This window comes from Dermacentor variabilis, chromosome 3, assembly GCF_050947875.1.
Source record: "Dermacentor variabilis isolate Ectoservices chromosome 3, ASM5094787v1, whole genome shotgun sequence".
Classification (NCBI taxonomy): Eukaryota; Metazoa; Arthropoda; class Arachnida; order Ixodida; family Ixodidae; genus Dermacentor; species Dermacentor variabilis.
The window spans coordinates 112,347,961-112,368,775 of NC_134570.1; the positions used below are offsets into that span (position 1 = coordinate 112,347,961).

Genomic DNA, 20,815 nt, shown 5'->3' on the forward strand with positions numbered 1-20,815 from the left:
TCCTACGCTTTTATTATTCCGGCCCAATTGTTCTGCAAAGCTTGCAAGGCAGAGGTCTACTACGACAATGCCAAATGCCCAGACATTTTATACCTGTCCTTGCTGGTTAAAGACAGATTTCGCCGGACTGTGCTCCTCATTCTTTGACATGCAACAGAAGGAAGTTTGCAATTCTAACCATGCTCCATAAACTGGGACCAACTAGTACTGGGGAAATGGTGCCCTGTTAGTGACCCCTGCTTTAAGATGTCACTGCGCAGACATTGAAAACACACAGGAAACGAGGGCTCAGGTACCCGGAGTCTAGTGAAGCTGTCACAGTGCCTGCAGCTAGCCAACCTTTCAGTTCCTTTCACTCAGTGTTTCATAGAAACAGACATTGTGGGTCTGTCCCACAGCTCAAAGTGACGTGGTTGGCAAATGTCAGCAATACTGCCAAATGTCCGAACAAGACTGCCTGTGTATCTACCTAGGCAATGCACACATCAACCAACGAGAGGGCGCAGCGGTGTTGCAATTCTTAGAAAACATGGTGGCTAAAGCTTAGTGCTGTCGTACTGTTGTCAACACTATATTCACGAGGTTACCACATTGTTGTGAATGTATAGCACGTACAGACATCAGAAAAAAATTTTTTGTTGGTCTTTGTAAATAACGAAACAATCAACGATGTAATGGGCTAACATGTTATCAAAGCTAAACAGGTTATTAACAATAGATAGTAACAGTAGTCACTGTGAAAAATAAAATAAAGAATGAACAGAAAGAAGAAAGTATACTATAGCCAAAATGTCATGTGTCATGTGCAATTTGCTTAGACAGCCTAAAAAGATTTCTGCACCCGAGAACTCTAGCCACCCGCAAATTATTCATAAGCCATGTATTCCTTGAATGATAACTGAACAGAAGAACCTGTCACTGCTTGTTACTGCCAAGTGCACCAGACTTCAGGAGTTTGCGAGCACCAACACATGAATGGCCTTCACTACCCCTTTTACACATTCCCTGGGCCTCTAATTTGTGCTAATGTGAATAAATGTCATTTTAAGAATTGTCATATTTTGTCAGGTTCATGCAACTTAGCATATTGCTTCTTTTTTGCTATAACTAGGGGCTTGCGAATACCCAAATATTCGATACTGAATCAAATAGTGAATGTTCAAATAATTCGAAATGCGAATTATATCTGGTATTTCATTTTTCGAATATTCAGTGAATGACCGCCGTGCGAGGTTTGACGAGGTGAACAGAAGGAGCAACAAAAGCAGCGCGTGTGGAAAGCATGTAAACGTGTGAAGATCGGGCCAATCAGCCACCGGAAGGCATGCTGATCGTATCGGATACGCAGGTTCAGTTTTCATGCCCGCATATTCGTTCAGTTCAAAGCTTTCTGCCCACAGGCCTCCTGTGCTGCCCAAGAGGCACTGTGAAAAATACGACTACTAGCATCCCCATTGCAATTGGGTACAGTGCATTGGAACGGAACAAAAACGAAAAACAAAACAAAACGATATTTTTGACCGAAACCAGAATGTGACCGAAACGTTTTTGATAGGTTTTCCGTTCAAGGGAAAAGCCTGCAACTCAAAACAACTGACATGAGGCAATGTCGGAATTAGTGCGTGCCTCAGGGGTCCGCATAAGAGCGTAGGTATCTCAGGCAGGGATAGTGCGAGCGATGACCGGTCGAGCGCTCCACTAATCTAAGCTTACCGCTGGCCACGCAAGCAGATCAGCATTGGAGCAAAACCCAGGGCTTGCACGCTGAAGAGCTCACCGTTTCGTTTTCTACAGGTAAAACGCTTTGTTACCAAAGCTTTATCGTTCGTTTTATTGGAGCAGTGGTCACGCGTTTTGGCGACTATACTCGACGACGTGCTGCTTCTGACATCACGCTCAGTGCCTTGACTCAAGGCATTGAGCACAATCTCACAATTTATAATTCACTAAGTGAAAGAAAAAATGCTATGTTTTTATCGTTACATTGCTTCAAAAATTTCTGCATGAGAATGAAAACTTATGTACCATTACGGATCATTTTTTCTTATTTTTTATGACCCGGAGCAGAACCGGAACGAAAACTAAATAAAGAATGAAAAACATTTCACTCTCATGCCTTGATTGGGGAGTACAACGTCGGCTGTCGAGGAGCGAAAGTGCTCGAGCCACAGTACGAATCCTCACGGACAGGACCGTCGAGCTACGAGCAGGCGACCTACAGACGCAAGAGAAGAAGCTCGGGAGCACCGGAACACCACAGGGATCGGTCATTTCGCCAATGCTGTTCAACCTGGTAATGATCGGAGTGGCCGAAAAGCTCGGGTGCATCGAAGACGTCAGGCACACCATCTACGCGGACGATATCACGATATGGGTGACCGGTGGCAGCGACGCCCACATCGAGGGCGCGCTGCAAGCCGCCGTCGACGCAATAGAAGACCAGCTGGAAGGCACCGGACTGAGATGTTCGCCGAGCAAATCGGAGCTTCTCATACTCCCACCTACCAAATACAGCAGAGGCAAGACTAGACAACGCGAAAACGAAATAATCAGAATCGTGACCAAATCCGGCAACGTAATCCCCGAGGTCGGCAAAATTAGGATCCTAGGCATGGTCATCGAAAAGCACGGAAGGAACGGCGAAACCATCACCCGTCTCAAGGCAAAAACAGCCAACGCGATTCGACTCCTCAAACGAGTCACTTCCCGAAAGGCTGGCATGAGAGAGGAGAGCCTAATTAGGCTCGTCCAATCTTTCATCATCGGCCACGTCGCGTACGTTGCAGCCTACCACAGATGGCTGCAACACGAACGAAACAAAATCAACGTGCTCATCAGAAGAGCGTACAAGACAGCGCTGGGCCTGTTCGAGTCCACAAGCACGACTCGCTTGTTACAACTCGGGCTACACAATACGCTCGAAGAAATAGCCGAAGCGCAACGGACCTCTCAACTGGAGCGGCTGTCCATGACCAAAGCCGGGAGGAAGATACTGGACGATCTGGGAATAAGACGCTTGAACGAGGTGGAGATGAAGCTCCCCGTCCCCGAAGAGGTCAGACGCCAGACCAGAATCGACCCCATACCGAAGAACATGAATCCCGAGTTCAACAAGGGAAGAAGAGCGGCGAGGGCCAAGGCTCTCATCGACCAGCATGCCAACGACGAACACACGCGGTACGTGGACGCGGCCGAATACCAACGGAACGCCTTCGCAGCGGTCGTCATAGAGGCGTCAACCGGCGCCACGAGGACGGCAGCGAGCGTGAGAAGCACCGAAGCGGAGCAAGCGGAGGAGGTGGCCATCGCCCTGGCCATCGCCGACGCAGACTGCCACACGGTGCTGAGTGACTCAAGACAGGCGGTGCGAAACTTCGCCAAAGGGCAAATCTGCAGGGAGGCTGAGCGCGTACTGCGAGCGGTAAAACTAGACGAACGAAAAGTACGACTCAAGTGGTTCCCGGCGCACGCGGGCGACGCGTCGGAACGCAATGAGAACCATAACGAGACGGCACACGCCGCGGCGCGAGCGCTAACCAACCGCGCCCCGGCGACAGACCGTCCGACGTGGTTCGGAACCAAGGACCGCATGACGGATTACAATGAAATCACGAAGGCCTACCGCTTGGCTCGCAGGACTCTTCCACCCCCGCACCCGAGACTGAGTCGAGCGGAGGCGGTAGTACTGAGACAGCTCCAGACCGGATCGCTACCGAGCCCGAAACTGTTGAATCGCATGTACCCCGAGACATATCCGACAGATATGTGCAGAGTCTGCCGGAGGGAGACCGCAGACTACACGCACATCTTGTGGGACTGCATTAAATATCCAGAAGACGCTAACTCAAGAACACTCCCACCGCGGCTCGAGGCAGCCGCGAAGATCTACGACCGAGACGATCAGCTCTGGGCCGTCCAGCAGGTCCTCGAGGCGCTCGAAAGGCACGGACCCAGCGAGCCGGCAACGGCGAGCGGAGACCTGCGCCGAGTAACGGCACCTTCGAGGATGACGTAGGCCCTCGTCGGGGCGCGCGAGCGCCCAACTGCAGGCATAAATAAAGTTTCTCCAATCCAATCCAATCCACTTTCAGTCGTGTAGCACCGCAGTTTTCAGAGTATTAAGAACCCAGAAGGAGTCTTCCACTCTACCGCATTACACAAGGGGAGGAAACGTAGCAAGGCGAACTACAGCTACGCTATCAGATAAGTTTTGGGTATTTCGACACTCTGAAACTCTAATTACAGTGAACACCGCATCTCGAGCCTAATTTCTCTGTGTTAAATTTGTGCCTACGTAATGCCAAAGTGATGAAGTGCATGCACAATTAAATTAACACAAAGCCCACTTCATTGGGAGCGAACAGCCCCGGTTGACCTTCACCTCTTCAGTTATTATTGCATCAGCGCTCGCTTCCTGTGGCCTTCTACTGCCTTACTGGCATATCTTCGAGCCTTTAGTTGATGGCCATCTTCTATATATGATCAAACGCTAACGAGGGGGTGGAGTCCACTGGTACGTGCATGCTGGCTTTTGTGGGTATGAACGCACCGATGCAACTGGCAATGGGTGGGTATATACAGCCACCACCGGTGAGAAAGGGGAAGGAGGCCATGCTATATATTTTTACGAGTAATTTGCATGACGGACATGTTAGTAGCTGCGAGTTAAAACCTGCATGTTAAAATCCTAAAACGTACTTACATGCACGATGCTGCATCGTAATCAATGTATGTTGTTTTGGTTATCACAGGACAGATGTACACCTGCGGTCGGCGCAGCACGTGGCATACACGCAACAGTAATTTATGGGACCGAAATTTGTTTGAAACACATCTGTATTCGGTAACAAATGAATGATATGGATTCAGCATCATATATGATGCTTACGTGAGTTAGGGTCACCAGTCACTCTAACGCTGCGAAATAGCTCTTGGCTTAATTTCGTCATCTTTTATTTTTTGGTGTGTTGGCGGCCAAAAATTGGGCCGATTACTGCAACAGGAATGACGTTCGACAAACTTGTTGATTGCATGCTGCAGCACTTCTGCGAGGAGTGCCACTGCAATTTTTGCAGCATGCGATCAAAATTTACACCAATGGAAAGACATTCGACACATATGAAGAATGACTTGGCACAGTTTCTTTTTTTCCTATTGCAAACGAAGTTGCGGCTGCAGATTGTTTCGTTATCACTCAGCTGTCATGGCACTCAGTCTCTGTTGTGATCAGTCAACACGGAGTGCGCATACCTAGTTTTGCATTTGCCATATGTCAAATGGCCTGTATTCTGCATTCTCGCCTCTCTGCTTCATATGAACGGGATAGCAAGTGGTAAAACTGAACCTTGTGATGCAGTTCTTCTTTTTCACGCCAATCCACGACACAACCATAGTGTTGGTGATGACGCTTCGTCGCAGTGTGCGGCGCTCACTTCCGCATTCTGCATAGGTCTAGCGAATGAGGCGATCAACTATTCTAGCATGGTCTTCTAGCACCTCTTACCAAGACAGACAAGTTGTTAACTCTTCTTCCAAGTGCTACAGATGCAAGAAACACACAATATGTGCCAGGAACCAGCAAAATAGGCGATTTGCATTCGATAGCTATGCAGCCAAATAAGACAGGGAGTCGGACTCCGCACAACTCGATTCGACGCTTCATGCGCCAGCAGAGGTTAGGTTGTGCGAATTTGCCATGGGCCTCCTGATTTGCGAACTCTTTACCGTCGGCGCCAACTATGGTCGACCCATGCAGCACCGATGAATGCATGGAGCGGTGCCCAGTAACGCGATACGCATTTCCTCTTGTCTGCTATGCAGATTGGCCTTAATGAGCTTAACCACAGAAACCACCTGCCGTAAGGACGGAACAACCCTCCTGTTTTCTGGAAGAAAACTTGAAAGCAAGACTTTTTAGGTAATAGAAGACTGCCGCTTAGCACAGTATGGCCCACTATTAAACTGAAAACCTCATTATTATATAGGATAACTTCGCTATTTCTTTAGCTTCAGAGGGAAAAAAAGCCCTTGATTCTATTTGAGAGACACTATCTATAAAAATATTTTCGAGACCTTCGTATACGAACTGAGTTGTTATCAATGCTGGCACAATAATTTGGTGTTCCCCTTTATTAAATGTAGACCAGACTATACACCTTGATTCCTATGTACCCAAGTTACTGATAGCTAGCAATATTCTTATGTGATTAGCCTCCTGAGCATGTGAAGTACCATGTTTCTTGCACAAAATTTGTAAGTGTGTGTTAAAATTTCTGACATTCGATTTGATATTCGGCTTCATTTTTTTTCTTGATTCAATTCGAAATATACTCTTTGGTATTTGCACACCCTTAGTTATAATGACAAAAAAAAAAGAAAATCTGGCTAATGTGGAAAATCAAATAATTTGGACTTGCCCTCTGGTCCCAGCAAGCACATGCTCCAATTTTGCATAACTATAGAAATTATGGTTGCAGATTTCGTCAGTGGGTAAACGCATCTTGAAGTAGCAAGCTTTTGCTTACACCGTATTTACTCCAGTAAGGTTTACACATTATTTCCTTAATTTTCACTGGGTGCAGGCCTTTTGCAAGGCAGGCTTATGGCTGCTCACTGAAGCTTCGAACTACGCTCAGACTGCATATGCAAATAATTCTACCACTGGCGGCCGAGTATGAACCCATCTACAGTCGCTGACCGATATTTCGGTCACGGACTAGTGCCACCTTGTAGTGGCTTTGGGGGAATTAACCAGCCCACGAGTATGCATGTAACACTTAGTGGAACTTTTCTTCCAAAGTTTTACACTCCAGTGTGGGGGGTGTGGGCTTTACACGAGGGCAGGCTTTACCATGCAAATATGGTAGTTTTCTTGATATGTTCGATATTTCAACACTCGGCAAATTCAGACATTTTCTTCTGGTCCCCCAAAATCTGAATTAGCAAGGTTTCACCGCGGAGAAGAGTGAATTTGCACTGTTGAAAATATGTGCGAATTACTTTTTCTACAGTCTGTTCCCCACAGCATAATTTCTTGCACCTCTGTATCCTTGTGAATGCATCTCCCAGGGCCTCAGTTCGCATACTAAAGATATATAAGGGTGTCCCAGCTAACTTTTGCCAAGTAATTCAATGAAAAAAGAAAATCTGTTTTCATTGAACAGCTTGGCCGAAAGTTAGCTGGGACACCCTGTACAACATAATACACCCCAAGCTGTGGCATCATACCTGCCATAAAAGCACCGACAGCAGTACAGCATCCCCACTGAACACGTGAATCAACAAACAACCTGGCCATGGAAGAAAGCTGCTGCAAACGTGGAGAAATATCAAGATGGTATTTACCAAAAGACGCAAGTTGCCGATAGCGCCAATACCACTGCTGGTAGCTGCAAAACGAAAAAGGTGATTTGAAGCCCGTTGAAAAGGAGCACTACAGAGCCGAGCAGAACACCAGCATAGGCTAAAGCAGTTAGCTTCCAATCTAAACTACATATGCATCTAGTAAAGAAATTTAATAAAGTGATATTAAAAGCAAAAGCTAATTTAAGCTCAATAGGACAGGCTGGTGTTCCAAAAAAGTAGAGAGCCTATAGCCTGTTTACAAACTAACTGCAGTTTAAGGAATGCCAAAGCACACGCGCACGACAGTGCAAGTGGCGCGATCTTGTATTGTGGGTGCCAACTAGAGTATGCAGAGCTACAACTGTGACAATTATGGTTCTATTTATCTGGTTCTGAGGAGTCAGCAGGGGCACACATTAGCATACAGTGCTTTTTTTCCCCCCTCTGCAGCAACAATGATGCAACTCAAAACATTTCTGGCACAATAAGGTTGAAGGAAGTGCCACAAGATGGCGCCGCCAGTGCTGTTGTCAACATCTTCGGTGCTTTGGCATCCCACAAGCTGCAGTATGCTTACTGGCACTACTGGCCTTGAGCACAGAGCTTCTGTAAGTGAGAAAATATAAGCATATGAAACGAGTGCCATTGTCACTTTCAAAACGTGGAACCGGCTGCTGCTTAGGTGCATCGTCCTGGTAAGAACTTGCCAAGTGTGGTTAACGAATTTACATTAAAAAAAATTATAGCGCGCGTAGACATTACAATTCACTGAAGTTATTGTATTTGCAGATTTTCCAATAAGACAAAATAACCGGTGGTACATTTTTGCGCTGCTCTGCCGGCCCTATTCATTAAGCCCCCCTGAATAAAACTAAACGTAGCAACATGTGTTCTATTCTGCTGCCGAGCTGGTGAGTAAGGGAAGGCAACGAAAGTCGCGTTTCTCAGTTGGTGGAGCGAAGTCACATCGTTGAGCTTGCACCGTTGCCGTGGAAACAAGCGTACATGCATCCGCACGGTGCCAGTTGCACCTTTTGCTTTGTTTTTTTTTTTCCACTTGTGCCGGCTCCATGACAGTTGGTACTGGCCAGCATACTATACACCATGATTGCTGCAATCCCAAAGAGCAAACTGAGAGGGCGAGTGGCAAGAGGACAAGGAGGAGGAGAGGCAAAGAGAGGAGGAACGTAGTTACTTTTAGTTTATTCAGGGGGCTTACTGTTCATGAGTGTGTGGCACCCTCTGCACTGCCCTCCGACTCTCAATGTGAGGCAGAGCACAGCCTCAGACATTGTTGACGCAGTGCAAATGTCCACCATTGTCCAAGTTGCTAGCAATTTAGGCTGCAAAATTATAGGGTTTTACAGTGTACAAAGCAAACATTCAGGGGTGTATCTGCGCAAGTTCTTTTCCAATTTTCTAGTCATCAAAGGAGGCCTCACTAAATGCACCACCGAAACGTCTTCATGAATCAAATGCCTGTGGGCTTTAACAAGCATTAGTAGGTAGAGTTTTCAAAACAAAAGCTCTGCTCACTGTTGCATAGTGACCTTGACAGTCCCAGGTTCTTCAGTGACTTCAGGTTCTGTTTGACACAATCAAAATGATACAAAGTAAATCACGTTGCTGCTAGCATAAAGAACGTTTACATCTTTGTTTTGCGTGGTTCAAGTGTACGGCCATGTGTAAATGGACAGCAATTTCGTGATATGTACAATGTCAAAGCAAATGGCACACATTTGCATGGGCAACCACACTATCTCACCAAGCTTTCAGTCAACGCATATAGCCTCTGGCTCCTATACCAGCATTCTTATTTAATTTACTCACTTGGGTCGCCACGTGGCATAACGTACTTGCAATTAGCAACTACACAAAACAAATTTTAGCTATATTTTTAGATGCTTATTGCGGTAATGACGAAGGATGCATTTTAGTCATGACTATGGCATAGTGCATCCTGCAGAATATATGGCTGAAATACACGTCCCCCATTGCTGACACACCAGAAGTTATGACAGTGACAGTTTAATTGAAGAAAATTGGAAATGGCAGTGTCATTCTTCCATCAGTTCTTTCTCTGGCCAGATGAAAGCAATACGGGGCACATCGAACCTGGAAGATTCCTGTACAGCGCCAATTTCAGAGCGCTGACAGAGACCACCATGAAAGGTCAAGTGAATTCAATGAAGAAGCGGCTTGGTAAATTTTAAAGCAAACCTTTTGCGCAACTGTCAACTTTAACAAATCCTGCACACCCCAGTCAGGTTGATTTGAAATTTGCCAGTTTAACATTTGAAAAATACTGCAGTTGAATTCAAAGAACACAGAAACCTTGAGAAATAAAAAAAAAATGTGTCTTGTTATGTAGAAGTACTTTTTAGTTTAAAAATTCACTATTTTGTGTAGGGAGGCTGCGTGCAGGCGCCATGCTCTGTAGTTTCAATTAGGATGATCTGTGCCGCAGACGAACGGAAATATTCATGAAGTTTCTGTTGAAATACTCATGTGATGGTGGCCAAAAACTTGGTTGCTTTTATAAATTGTTTGTATCACGGTCATGCGTCGCCATATGATGGCGCTATAGGCCATATGATGTTTATAAATGGCAACTTTGTGGGCCAACTAACATCAGTGTATACCTTTAATGATCAAACCCAAAATGCTTGCCATCTACAGCGATGGCCGAACAAATGAAAGCACTTTTTCTCTAGTTCAAATGGTTACTGCAGATGGTGCTGCCGTTGCATCAAGTGTGTTGCAATGAAACGTATTCAGATTTAGTTCGGTGAAAGGACAAGTATCCTATGAATACAGTTATACCTTGATATAGTGACTTCAATTATAATGAAAACACAACGAAGTACTGAACTTTGTAACACCATGTATCTTAAACCTCAACCTACCAAAGTGTGTTAATACCCGATTTCAACATAACGAAATTTCACTGCCGCTGCGAAAGAATATTGTCACAATAAATGCCAACTTCCGCAGGTGCAGATAGTCAAATGGTTTAATTATATGCTGCTGTATGCGAACGCACCTCTCAAATCTTCCTGAGTGACGCAGCGTGCTCTGGTGTGTTAAGTGCACTATGGACGGGATGAAAGCTATTGCATTTTATGCTACAATTTTCTGTTTGGTCATGCAGAGTAAACTTTGCAAGGTATTAAAAAAAAAATTTTCAAATATAATTGGATTTTCAAATCGTGACTACTTGATTCAAGGACTAAATTGAACAGGTCGATATCGAAACCGAAACCTTCGATTTGTTACTCGAAGGTTTTGGGTATTTCCACAAGCCCAGAGTTTGCGAAGTAAAGCAATGCACTGGTAGGTCCAATGGCACCTGGCAGATGAGGGACAGGTCGTGGTCCGAGATCTTGAAGCAATCCAAAAGCTGGAGCTCCGTCAAAGAGGTGCACTTGGTGGCAATCCTCGACATGCCCCTCGATGTCAGTCCCGTACAGCCGCGGAGAATCAAGTGACGTAGACGAAGTCCATCTATGTTGAAGCACTGAACACCAACGCACAATTTAAGAATTTCAACAGTAAATGCGCGTAACCATTCAAGAGAATAACACATTCACTGAGGAGTCGTGTGAAAGAGGACAGAAGGGGAACAGGGACACAACATGAAAAATTGGCACAATTCTGCTGACCCAACCATTCTGGTGACCCAACCATACAATTTCGTATTCTTGGTTTAATGTTTCAAAACTGGTGAAAATGAACCAACTAGTCAGGATCAAAATGTTACAGCACAGTGGCTTATGAGAGACGCTGTAGTAGACAGTCCCCGATAGTTTTTGAAGGCGTTTTTCCATTTGGACCCATCTAAATGTGGCCGCCATTGCTGGAAATCGAACCTGTAACCTTGTACTAGGCAGCACGATGCCGTTGCCACTGAGGCTTCCTTGGCGCAAATATTGATCGGACTGCCTTGCCCATGACGGAGTGATCAATTTTAAGTTTTCTGGAATTGTTTAACATTGCCTGTTGCAGATGACATAATTCTAGCCATTGAGCTGGATTATTCAGAGAGGTGTACATTACTTGCATGAGAAATCGAAACACATATTTAACTAATTAACAAAAAACAATCCTAACTTCTTAATTACATTAAGGCACACATATTACAATTTACTGATTGTAGCCAATGAGTTTGCAAGGCGTATAAGCTTCAATTCTCAAGTGTTTCAATTTTTCCATGCTAGTAATGTCAGCCTCTTGGATCAAGGAGAAGAATAATCTTATCTGTCAGAGGCAAATTTTACAAGTTCCAAAAAAACTTAAATATGATCACCTCATATATGCAAAGCATTAGACGTCGCATGTAAGTTTTTTTAACTAAAGCATGCTGTGCTTTGTTGGTTGTTTCTATACAGGCAAACCTCAATGTAACAAATGTGGGTGTAATGGATTACCTGAAATAAAGAAGTAAGATTAAAATTTCGTAATATAAATAATAATAATATTTGGGGTTTTACGTGCCAAAACCACTTTCTGATTATGAGGCACGCCGTAGTGGAGGGCTCCGGAAATTTTGACCACCTGGGGTTCTTTAACGTGCACCTAAATCTAAGCACACGGGTGTTTTCGCATTTCGCCCCCATCGAAATGCGGCCGCCGTGGCCGGGATTTAAAATTTCGTAGTCCATGCTGTATTTCAATGAGTATATAGTACAGCAACAATGAAACCAAAAGTGCAAAATCCATAACAATATTAGCTACAGTAAAAACTCGTTAATTCGACACCCGTTAATTCGGAAATATGGACAGCTCTATTGGTCCCAGTCGAAGTGCATGTTAGTCTATCGGACTAAACCTTCGTTAATTTGTCAGAATTCGGCCCCGCACTGCTTAATTCGGACAAATGCTGACGACTGCCGCTACACAAAAGTGTGGTCAAGCAGCGCTGGCACCACTGGAGTGAAACTGAAACCTGAGAGGCATCGCCAACGTAATTAATTAGTGGGGGCAATCACAGCGCCACAGAACGTTGGTGTCTTCTTTCTTCACTCCACTGCGCCTTCGACGCCATTTTCCCTTGTGTTGTCGAGTCGGCATCATGTGTCCTTGCGGAGTTTTCTTTTTTCGTTGTGACCGTGTTTTGCATGCTACCACCATTGTGCGCTACAGTGATGGAAACACCAGCAAAGCGGCAGAAGTATGAAGCCAAGAACTTGGCGACTAAGGTGGAAATATTGCAGGCTTTGAAGAACGGCGAATCGCGACAGCACATTATGACTAAATACAATGTGAAGCAGAGCACATTGGTAACGTAAATGAAAAATGAACAACAGATTCTTCAAGCCTTCGAAAGCGAGAAGTTTCATGCATCAAGAAAGCAGCTGTGAACCGCAGCTCATCCCCAGCTCGAAAAAGCTTTGCGCCAGTCAGTTACTGACTGTCGCAACGCGCATATGCCTTTGAGCGGACCTCTCATCATGGCACAAGGTAAGAAGTACGCTGCAATGATGAACATTAAATCATTCAGAGCTTCAGAAGGGTGGTTTGCGAGGTTTTGGGAGAGACACAAACTCGTCTTCAGAAGTGTGCGAGGCAAAAAGGCCAGCATTGACGAAAGCGTGACCACCCAGTGGAAAAATGTGAAGCTGCTTGAGCATATTGCCACATATGAACCAAGTGACGTGTTCAATTCAGACGAAACTGCACTATTTTTCAGAGCTTTGTCCGACAAGACGATGATTTTCAAAGGAGAGCCATGCATTGGCGGCAAGAAGTGCAAGCAAAGGACAACTGTGCTTCCTGCCACCAATATGACTGGCACAGAGTGCTTGCCACTTGTTGTCATAGGGAAGGAGCAAAAGCCACGTTGCTTTAAAAACATCAAAAGCGTTCCTGTCGAGTACAGAGTGAACAGAAAGGCTTGGATGACCTCGGCCATTTTTCAAGGCTGGCTTCAGCAGTTAGACCGGCACTTCACGTCTAAGGACCGCAAGGTAATTATGGTTGTTGACAACTGCAGTACACATAACTGTACAGTCGAACCGAAGAGCTTCAAGGTAGTTTTTCTGCTGCCCAACACTACATGTGCCCTTCAGCCAATGGACCAGGGTATCATTCGCTACGTGAAGTCGAAGTACCAAAAGTACCTGCTACAGCGAATGATCTTATGCTCAGAAGTTGGAAAGCTGCATGAAGTGGAGTTACTCGGCACAGTGCACATCATCACCCACGTGTGGAAAAATACACCTCCGCAACTCATCGACAACTGTTTTCGGCACACCGGTTTTGTGAGGCCTGAGCAAGCGGTAGTAGCCAACGAGGCGTCAGCCAAGTCCACCGATGACGACTGCCTGGCCTTCAATGCTGTCCTTCCCACAGATGTGACCCTTCAGGACTACATCGCGATGGATGATTGTGTTGCCCTAACTGGTCTCCTGACCGATGAAAAAATTATTAATGATGTCACGGGCGCCCGGGAAGACCATGATTCAGACGAAGAGTCATGCGAGGAGTTGCAGCCGCGACCTCATCACACCTCACGAGAAGTCACGGAGGCGCTTTTGATATTGGAGGACGTTTGCCTGAGCACTTCTAACAGTTTGAGGGCTGTTGGCCACTTAGAAGAGAAGAAAAATTTTGATGTTAGCTGGAATCTGCGCGAAAAAGCAGACAACTATTGCAAAATACTTCAGTAAATAAAGGTATGCTTCTCCAACTTGATTTTAATGTTGTTTTTCCTGTTCGTTCGTTAACTCGGCATTCAGATAATTTGGACATTTTCCCCGGTCCCGTTAAATCCAAATTAATGAGCTTTTACTGTATAGCAAAGTGAACAATTGTTCGCACAGCAGCTTGAAGTATGCATATTCTAGTATCAAAAACATCAGTAACATCAGAACACTCAGTAACAGCAACTTGAAATGGCGCATTCCAGATGTGCATGCATGTGCTTAGCTTGACCTGCCCTTTTTTATAGAACACATAAAGAAAGTTGATGGTGCATCAGCTTATCATCGTTATATCCGATATATTGTCAAAACCGGTAGTATCATTGCACTAAGTGGGTCAGGCTTTAAAATTATCTTTTATAAACCACGGTAATAAAGTAGGGGTGCGCAAATTACGTTAGGGCTCAAATTATGCAAGTGAGTATGGTATTAATAACAACAGCTCAGAAGTGCATTTGCAATTTGCAATTTTCACGTGTCAGTATTGGCACGTCAGGTCACTAACAGGCTATCAAAGTCAACAGGGAATTTTTCTGCTGTCTATTGGAGGCTTGTGTTTATGTTGCCTAGACATTTTTTTTCAATAACATCAGTGTGTGTTGCATATGTATAATGACTACTGAATGCAACAAAGGTATTTTTCTGTCACGTGTAACTGTTATAACAAGCCTCGACTGTACTTTGGAACACCAAATCCGCTCCACTTCTCTCCTTGATCATCTTTTCCGTTTGAATTGTTTGGCCAATCCATTTTGTTTTCATTTTGGTTGCATGCATACAATTAGTTTGCCTCAAAAAATTTACTACGCAAGATCCGATTTCATACCTCTCCGGTGAACTCGTACATCTCGGTCAGGTCAATGTGCTCCAGACGCCTGCAGCGCCGAAGAAGTCGCCGGAGGCTGAGAAAGAAGCGTAACACATGGAACAACCAAAACACTACTATATGCATCGCTGCTTTGTGCACCTAAGTCAATGAACGGATGCACCATTTCCAGTGGTAAAGAGAAAGACATTGCCATATTTTCCCATGTAGAAGTCGCATTTTTTAATTTTTTGATGGTGCGTCTTATGGAACGATGCGACTTGCATACCTTTTTTTTTCCCCGGAAGAAGACTGCCGTCAAAATCGGCCACACGAAGCACGCTAGGTTGACCTCCTCTGGCAGCTGCTACAAGTCGTGTGCGCGCTACGGAGGTACTGGGTTCTTCTCGCGATAGAATTGCCGTGCACCGTGCGAAAAGGTAGGAGAGGCAATGCAAGCGGTGGCAGGCCGACCGCGAGTCGGCCGACTTCGAAGTCGTCGCATCTGCAGATCGCTTTTCAAGATACGGCGTGTACTAAGAAATCGCTACCAGAGTACAAACCATTTCCTCCCGCGCGGCCTTCCCACTTTCCTCCCTTGTGCACGATTCGGCTCACCATTGCACATACAGCATACGGCATGTGGGGACGAGGTTACTGCCCTTAAACCTCATACGGAACATCGTGACGACTACAACGGCAGAAATGCACCTGGACTGTCCCTATCATTGCTTGCGCGCAACCCGCGCTCACGAAATAAAACGTCACTGTATTTTTTATTTTATACTCTCTTACCAAATGAACATGTGCGTCTTATACACTGGTGTGACGTGTGTGTGTGTGTATATACATATATTTTTTGAAAAATTGCCGTTTTGAGGGGGATGCAACTGATACAGAAGTGAGACTTATAGACAGGAAAATACGGTATTTGTGCCTTTTCAAACACAAACAATGTGCGATGGCTAAAGTGAACCTTTTCAGTACAAACGGTAAAGATGAAACGGTGTCCGTATCTTGAAGCATCCCATTTATTTTTTCCATTCTTTTCTTATTATGTACCGATGTTGAGTGACTGATCCAAGTGATTACCACAATTTATAAAAGGTGGGGAAAAAAAGAAATGAATAAAATGAAATCGTGGCTTGCAGCAGCTCCCCCCCTCCCCCCCCAAAAAAAAGAATGTTCAAAAGCTTTGAGGCCCCTGCTAAAGCACCTTCAAGGATTGAAGCACCACAAGCAAACATTGTTTTCATTGCAAATGGAATAATAATAATAATAATAATAATAATAATAATAATAATAATAATAATAATAATAATAATAATAATAATAATAAGGAGGTGCTCACTAAGCTTAATTTAGGTAAACCACCACCACCCTCCATGAGTAAGATGGCTCCTTATTAAAAAAGTGCTAATTGTATTGAATTGTGCTTTATGAGACTTAGCGGCTTTCGCGACCTTAAAAATGGCACCTGCACATTCAAGGGTTTCAAAAACCACTATGAACCCTCTGAAGTGGATTGTCAGAAAATGTGTCTGCAGGTTTGTGAACCAAGTGCTTTCTGTTATCCTTATGCTGCGCTATTCAATACTTGAAGAAAGTAGAACAAGTAAAATATTGCTTTTTTTGTTTGCTGTTAGCTAACAAGTTCTGGGCTGCTGTTGCTGCTATCATTTATGTTCAGTGGATGCACCATTAAAAACTAAATTCCCCCTGGAAAGGACTATTGTATGTACTGGTGTAAGGTCAGCCCTCGCGTAAGGACCGCACCTCCATATTGGAGGATGAAATTCTGGAGAAAAAAAAATCACAATGGCCCGCCAGAATGCAAAGTTAGTTCTGTTGCCGCTAGATGACGCTAGCTGCCTTTCTGTCGACGTCGCTCATGCCAGTGACACCTAGCGATTATTTTTGTGCAGTGCGTTGTCTCTGCTGTGTTTCCAGTCAGGTCGGTTGCATTTTGCCTCTAGAGAAGGGGGCCCTGTTTAGGTCAACGCTGGTCAGGGATGATGGACCGTAATTTGGAGTAATTTACTACAATGTTGTTATTTGCGCCTCTTTTGCCCTCTGCTACAGTTGCGGAAACAGTATGAATCTTTAGCGGGCCGTCATTGGCCCAATTTGCGTACGGGCCGCATTCAGCCAAGATTCTAGAAAAAGAAAGTGTGGCCCTTAAACGAGTGTATGCGGTAAGTCAGTTCTTGGAGTGGAATGTGATGCCGACAGCTGAACTAGCACTACCGAGTCCTTTTGCACGACTTGACAAAATATGTGTAAAGCGTGTTCTACAACTCACCTCTTCTCTCTAACATCACAGCAATCTTTCAAGAGGACGGACTGAAACGAAAGAACAGCACACAAAGTTGGTTATACATACATGAGGAATGATCTTAAACCTTCGCAAACTGTCTTCCTTATATCATATCAAGGGACAGAATACTTCAACACACTTTTGTATGAGAAGACAACCCAAACCTATCCACATGCCAGTGCGATTTCCTTAAAGGGCCCCCTCACAAGGCCACACGAAAAATTTCGGTTATACGCTGGCAGTTGTTACATGCCCTCTAGGGAGTGTTCTACCGTAAGAATTTTTCAAATTGGTTCATTAATAGCAGACATATAAATATTTCAGTGCCGCAAACTGCGAACCCATGATTTCAAGAGGTGAGCATCATCGCCAACATAACACTCTCTCCGCTTGCCCTATCTAGCCTCTGCAAGTGAAATTCCATCCTTGCGTTCTCCCATAGAAGAGCCAGAGGACTGCGTGACACATTCGTCACTGGTGTCACCTTTTTGTTTCTTGCTTCTTTTTTTCTGTGTAGTACACCTCCGCTGGTGGTCTCTTGGACGAGCAGTTGCATTTGTCTTGTTTTGCACAGCGCACAATTTTTTGCGCTGTGCACAACACCGGACTAGTGGTATAAGGTAACGCTACACGGAACACTCAGACAGTTGCAAGTGGATCACAGAGTATGATTGCACACTGGAACGCGATAAAAAATTACAGTTTCGCCCTCTGCGTGCATGACTGCAGGACATGGGAACAGGCAGAAAACGAAACGGAAGTATGTACATCTCTCTTGCTATGGCATGAAGTAAAAACAAACAAATGAAGACACGCAGACATTCGGTTTGTAGGTTTTATTACTTCTCTAAACTTTAATTCGTCTGTTGAAGCAGCACGCCAAACAAATAACTACTGTTGCCTTGAATAATTCTCAAAGTCACATACTACTAAGAGCAACGTCGCAGCACTCCCAGTGTACGTAGGCGCACTTGTGCGATATGCATCGACTCTCAGGCTGGGAGTGCAGTGGCTGCGAGGAGATGGGCAAACAGGGTTTATTTTGAAGTTTAAGCTCTTTCCGCAGCACGCAGGGATGCAATACTTAGCAGACAGGATTGTTGGCGTGCATCGTACGCACTGTGCTTGTCAGCTCAAGATGACTAGACCTGGTGAGGGGCCCTTTAAAGGAGTCCTGAACCGCCCCTTGGGCTTGGTGCAAAAACAGTCTACGGATGGCACACACTGCTATGAACATCTCCACCAAAGTATGCAGTCGTACGCAGCATGCAAGTGGAGCACAAGGCCACATTTTTCTCAAATGCTCTTTTCAACAGAAGAATGCTACTCACTTTTTTCGGGCTGCTTTATTTTGTAATATAGCAGATACCCATACGCAGCTGCTATTGGTCAAAAGCTGACATCAATCAAGAAGCGTGTCTGGATCAGTACACTTCTTCCTACTGTTACTGTGTATATTTATTGACGTCGTTTAATAAACAGGCCACAAGGTCACGTTTTTCTCAAGTTCTCTTTTTAACAGAAGAATGCTACTCACTCTTTTCGGGCTGCTTTATTTTGTAATATAGCAGATACCCATACGCAGCTGCTATTGGTCAAAAGCTGACATCAATCAAGAAGCGTGTTTGGATCAGTACACTTCTTCCTACTGTTACTGTGTATATTTATTGATGTTGTTTAATAAACAGGCTGAAGTAGGCAAACACCTGCTTTCGAATTTCGATAATTATTGTTGTATTTACTCGAAACTTAATGCACACTTTTTTCCGATAAATCGGGTAAAAAAATTGCATGCGTGTTAGAATCGAGCACGACCCTAAATCTGCCACCATATCGCCATCGGCATTTCAAAATGGCCACCTCGTACATGCTTTGAGCCTAGCTGCCATAGCTTCCTCTGTGTGCTGTAGTATGTGTTGCACCATCCGTCTTCCTGTTTTCTGCGTTTGCGCTAACAGCATGGAAGTGCTGACTGCAAGGACATGCCTACTTCATCACGATGCCTTAATTTAAAGAAAAATGATCACGTGTGCGGAGACGGACGGAAATCGGGCCGCATTACGGGCATTCGGAGTTCCCGAAACTTGCTTGCGGGACTGGCACAAACAGGAGATGCGTTCTATTACAGTGGCTGCTACGTACGGCGTGGCTGCGAGGTGCTTATCTTGAAAGTGATCTGCGATGGAGACTGTTCTGTGCATCTAGGCGCACCGTGCTGTGCTCTCGTTGCTCAGTTTGAATTTGGTAGGGGCCTGTGCACTGAGACAGGAGTTTTTCGGACAGCTAAATGTGGCGGTTCGGGAACCATAGCAGTACCAGGGATCCAGGTGAAAAGTGTATGTTTCTGTGTCATTGAGCGTACAAACACCAATGGTTCTCTTGGGAGGGCAGGAGGCAAGCGTGAGCAATTTCGTGTGCTTGGGCTGCCTTAGTGATGACAGCAAGTGCATATTCGCTGGCCTCTGCTGCGGTGGATGGAGGGATGCATCCAGTGGCAATGTTTGTTCTCGACTGAACAAGAGAAAGAACGGTGAATAACCGGCACTGTAATTGCGCAAAGAATTATAAGCAAATGTGACATAGGGTAGAACAAGCTCCCAATCAGTATGGTCAGAAAAGACACACTTTGCAAGCATGTCTGCCAGGGTTCGCTTCAGGCGCTCTGTCGGACCATTACTTTACAGATGGTAAGACATAGTCAGCTTGTGCCTGGTTGAGCAGGACTGCAGGATGTCGGCGATTACTTTTGAAAGCAATGTCTGGCCATGGTCAGTGAGCAGTTGGTTTGGGGCTCCATGTTCTAAAATGACACTGTGTAAAATAAAACTGCCGACATCTGTGGCACAGCTGGCTAGAAGTGTTCTGGTGACTGCGCAGCACGTGATGTAACCTGTTGCCACAGCAACCCACTCGCGGGCAGACGTGGATAAAGGGAAAATGCCAAGTCCAAGCCAACGCAAGAGCACGGCTCCGACGGGACATCGAGTGGTTGAAGGAAGCAGGCAGGGAGCGTCGATGGTGTTTTTTGGCGCTGGCATTTCTCACACACCGCAACGTATTTCTGGACGGAGCGGGCAATGCCTGGCCAAAAGAAGTGTCGGCGAATCTGGTCGCAAGTGCAGGAGACGCCGAGGTGATCGGCGGTTGGTAAGTTGTGAAGTTCATGGAGAACAACGGACTGGAGGTGCTTAGGAATGACGAGGAGTAGGGCAAGACCATTCGGAAGAACGTTGTGGCAGTATAATACACCATCCTGGAGGACAAACAAGTGAAGGGACAAATCAGAAGGCAAAGATTCCAAGTGATCAACGAGGTCAATGGTGACAAAGTTGTAGATCAACCAGTTGAAGACGCTGTGCACGATCCCTTTGAGGACATGGCCTACTTTGTCAACCTTGGCGATTTTCTCGTTGACTTTCCCACAAAGAGCGAGCACATCCTGTATGTACAAGACATGCAATTCAGTGGAAGACTGCACTCTGATAGCGAACTCTTTGCTTGCAGCCAGTTGGCGACTGCTCAGGTTTCCAAAAAGGTCGCGGAGCTTCTCCTTGGAGGCATTCCAGCTAGACAGCTCATCCTCATGTCTCCGGAACCAGACATGCAGTGTTCCGCCCAAGCAGAATATTACATTTGCTAGCATTATGG

At 45.3% G+C, this 20,815-nt stretch overlaps 1 protein-coding gene across 2 annotated transcripts in view; it reads right to left on the bottom strand.

The window, feature by feature from the left end:
* The window catches only part of LOC142576191 (putative RNA-binding protein EEED8.10), a 72,276-nt gene that overhangs the window by 35,789 nt on the left and 15,672 nt on the right, over positions 1 to 20,815 (bottom strand). For both annotated transcript variants that reach the window (XM_075686203.1, XM_075686202.1), the window contains exons 9-13: positions 17,153 to 17,193; positions 14,872 to 14,947; positions 10,694 to 10,861; positions 8,881 to 8,929; positions 7,345 to 7,388 (exon numbers count right to left, since the gene is read on the bottom strand). In XM_075686203.1, coding sequence (XP_075542318.1) covers positions 7,345 to 7,388; positions 8,881 to 8,929; positions 10,694 to 10,861; positions 14,872 to 14,947; positions 17,153 to 17,193 — 378 coding nt within the window. The remainder of the gene's footprint in view (positions 1 to 7,344; positions 7,389 to 8,880; positions 8,930 to 10,693; positions 10,862 to 14,871; positions 14,948 to 17,152; positions 17,194 to 20,815) is intronic.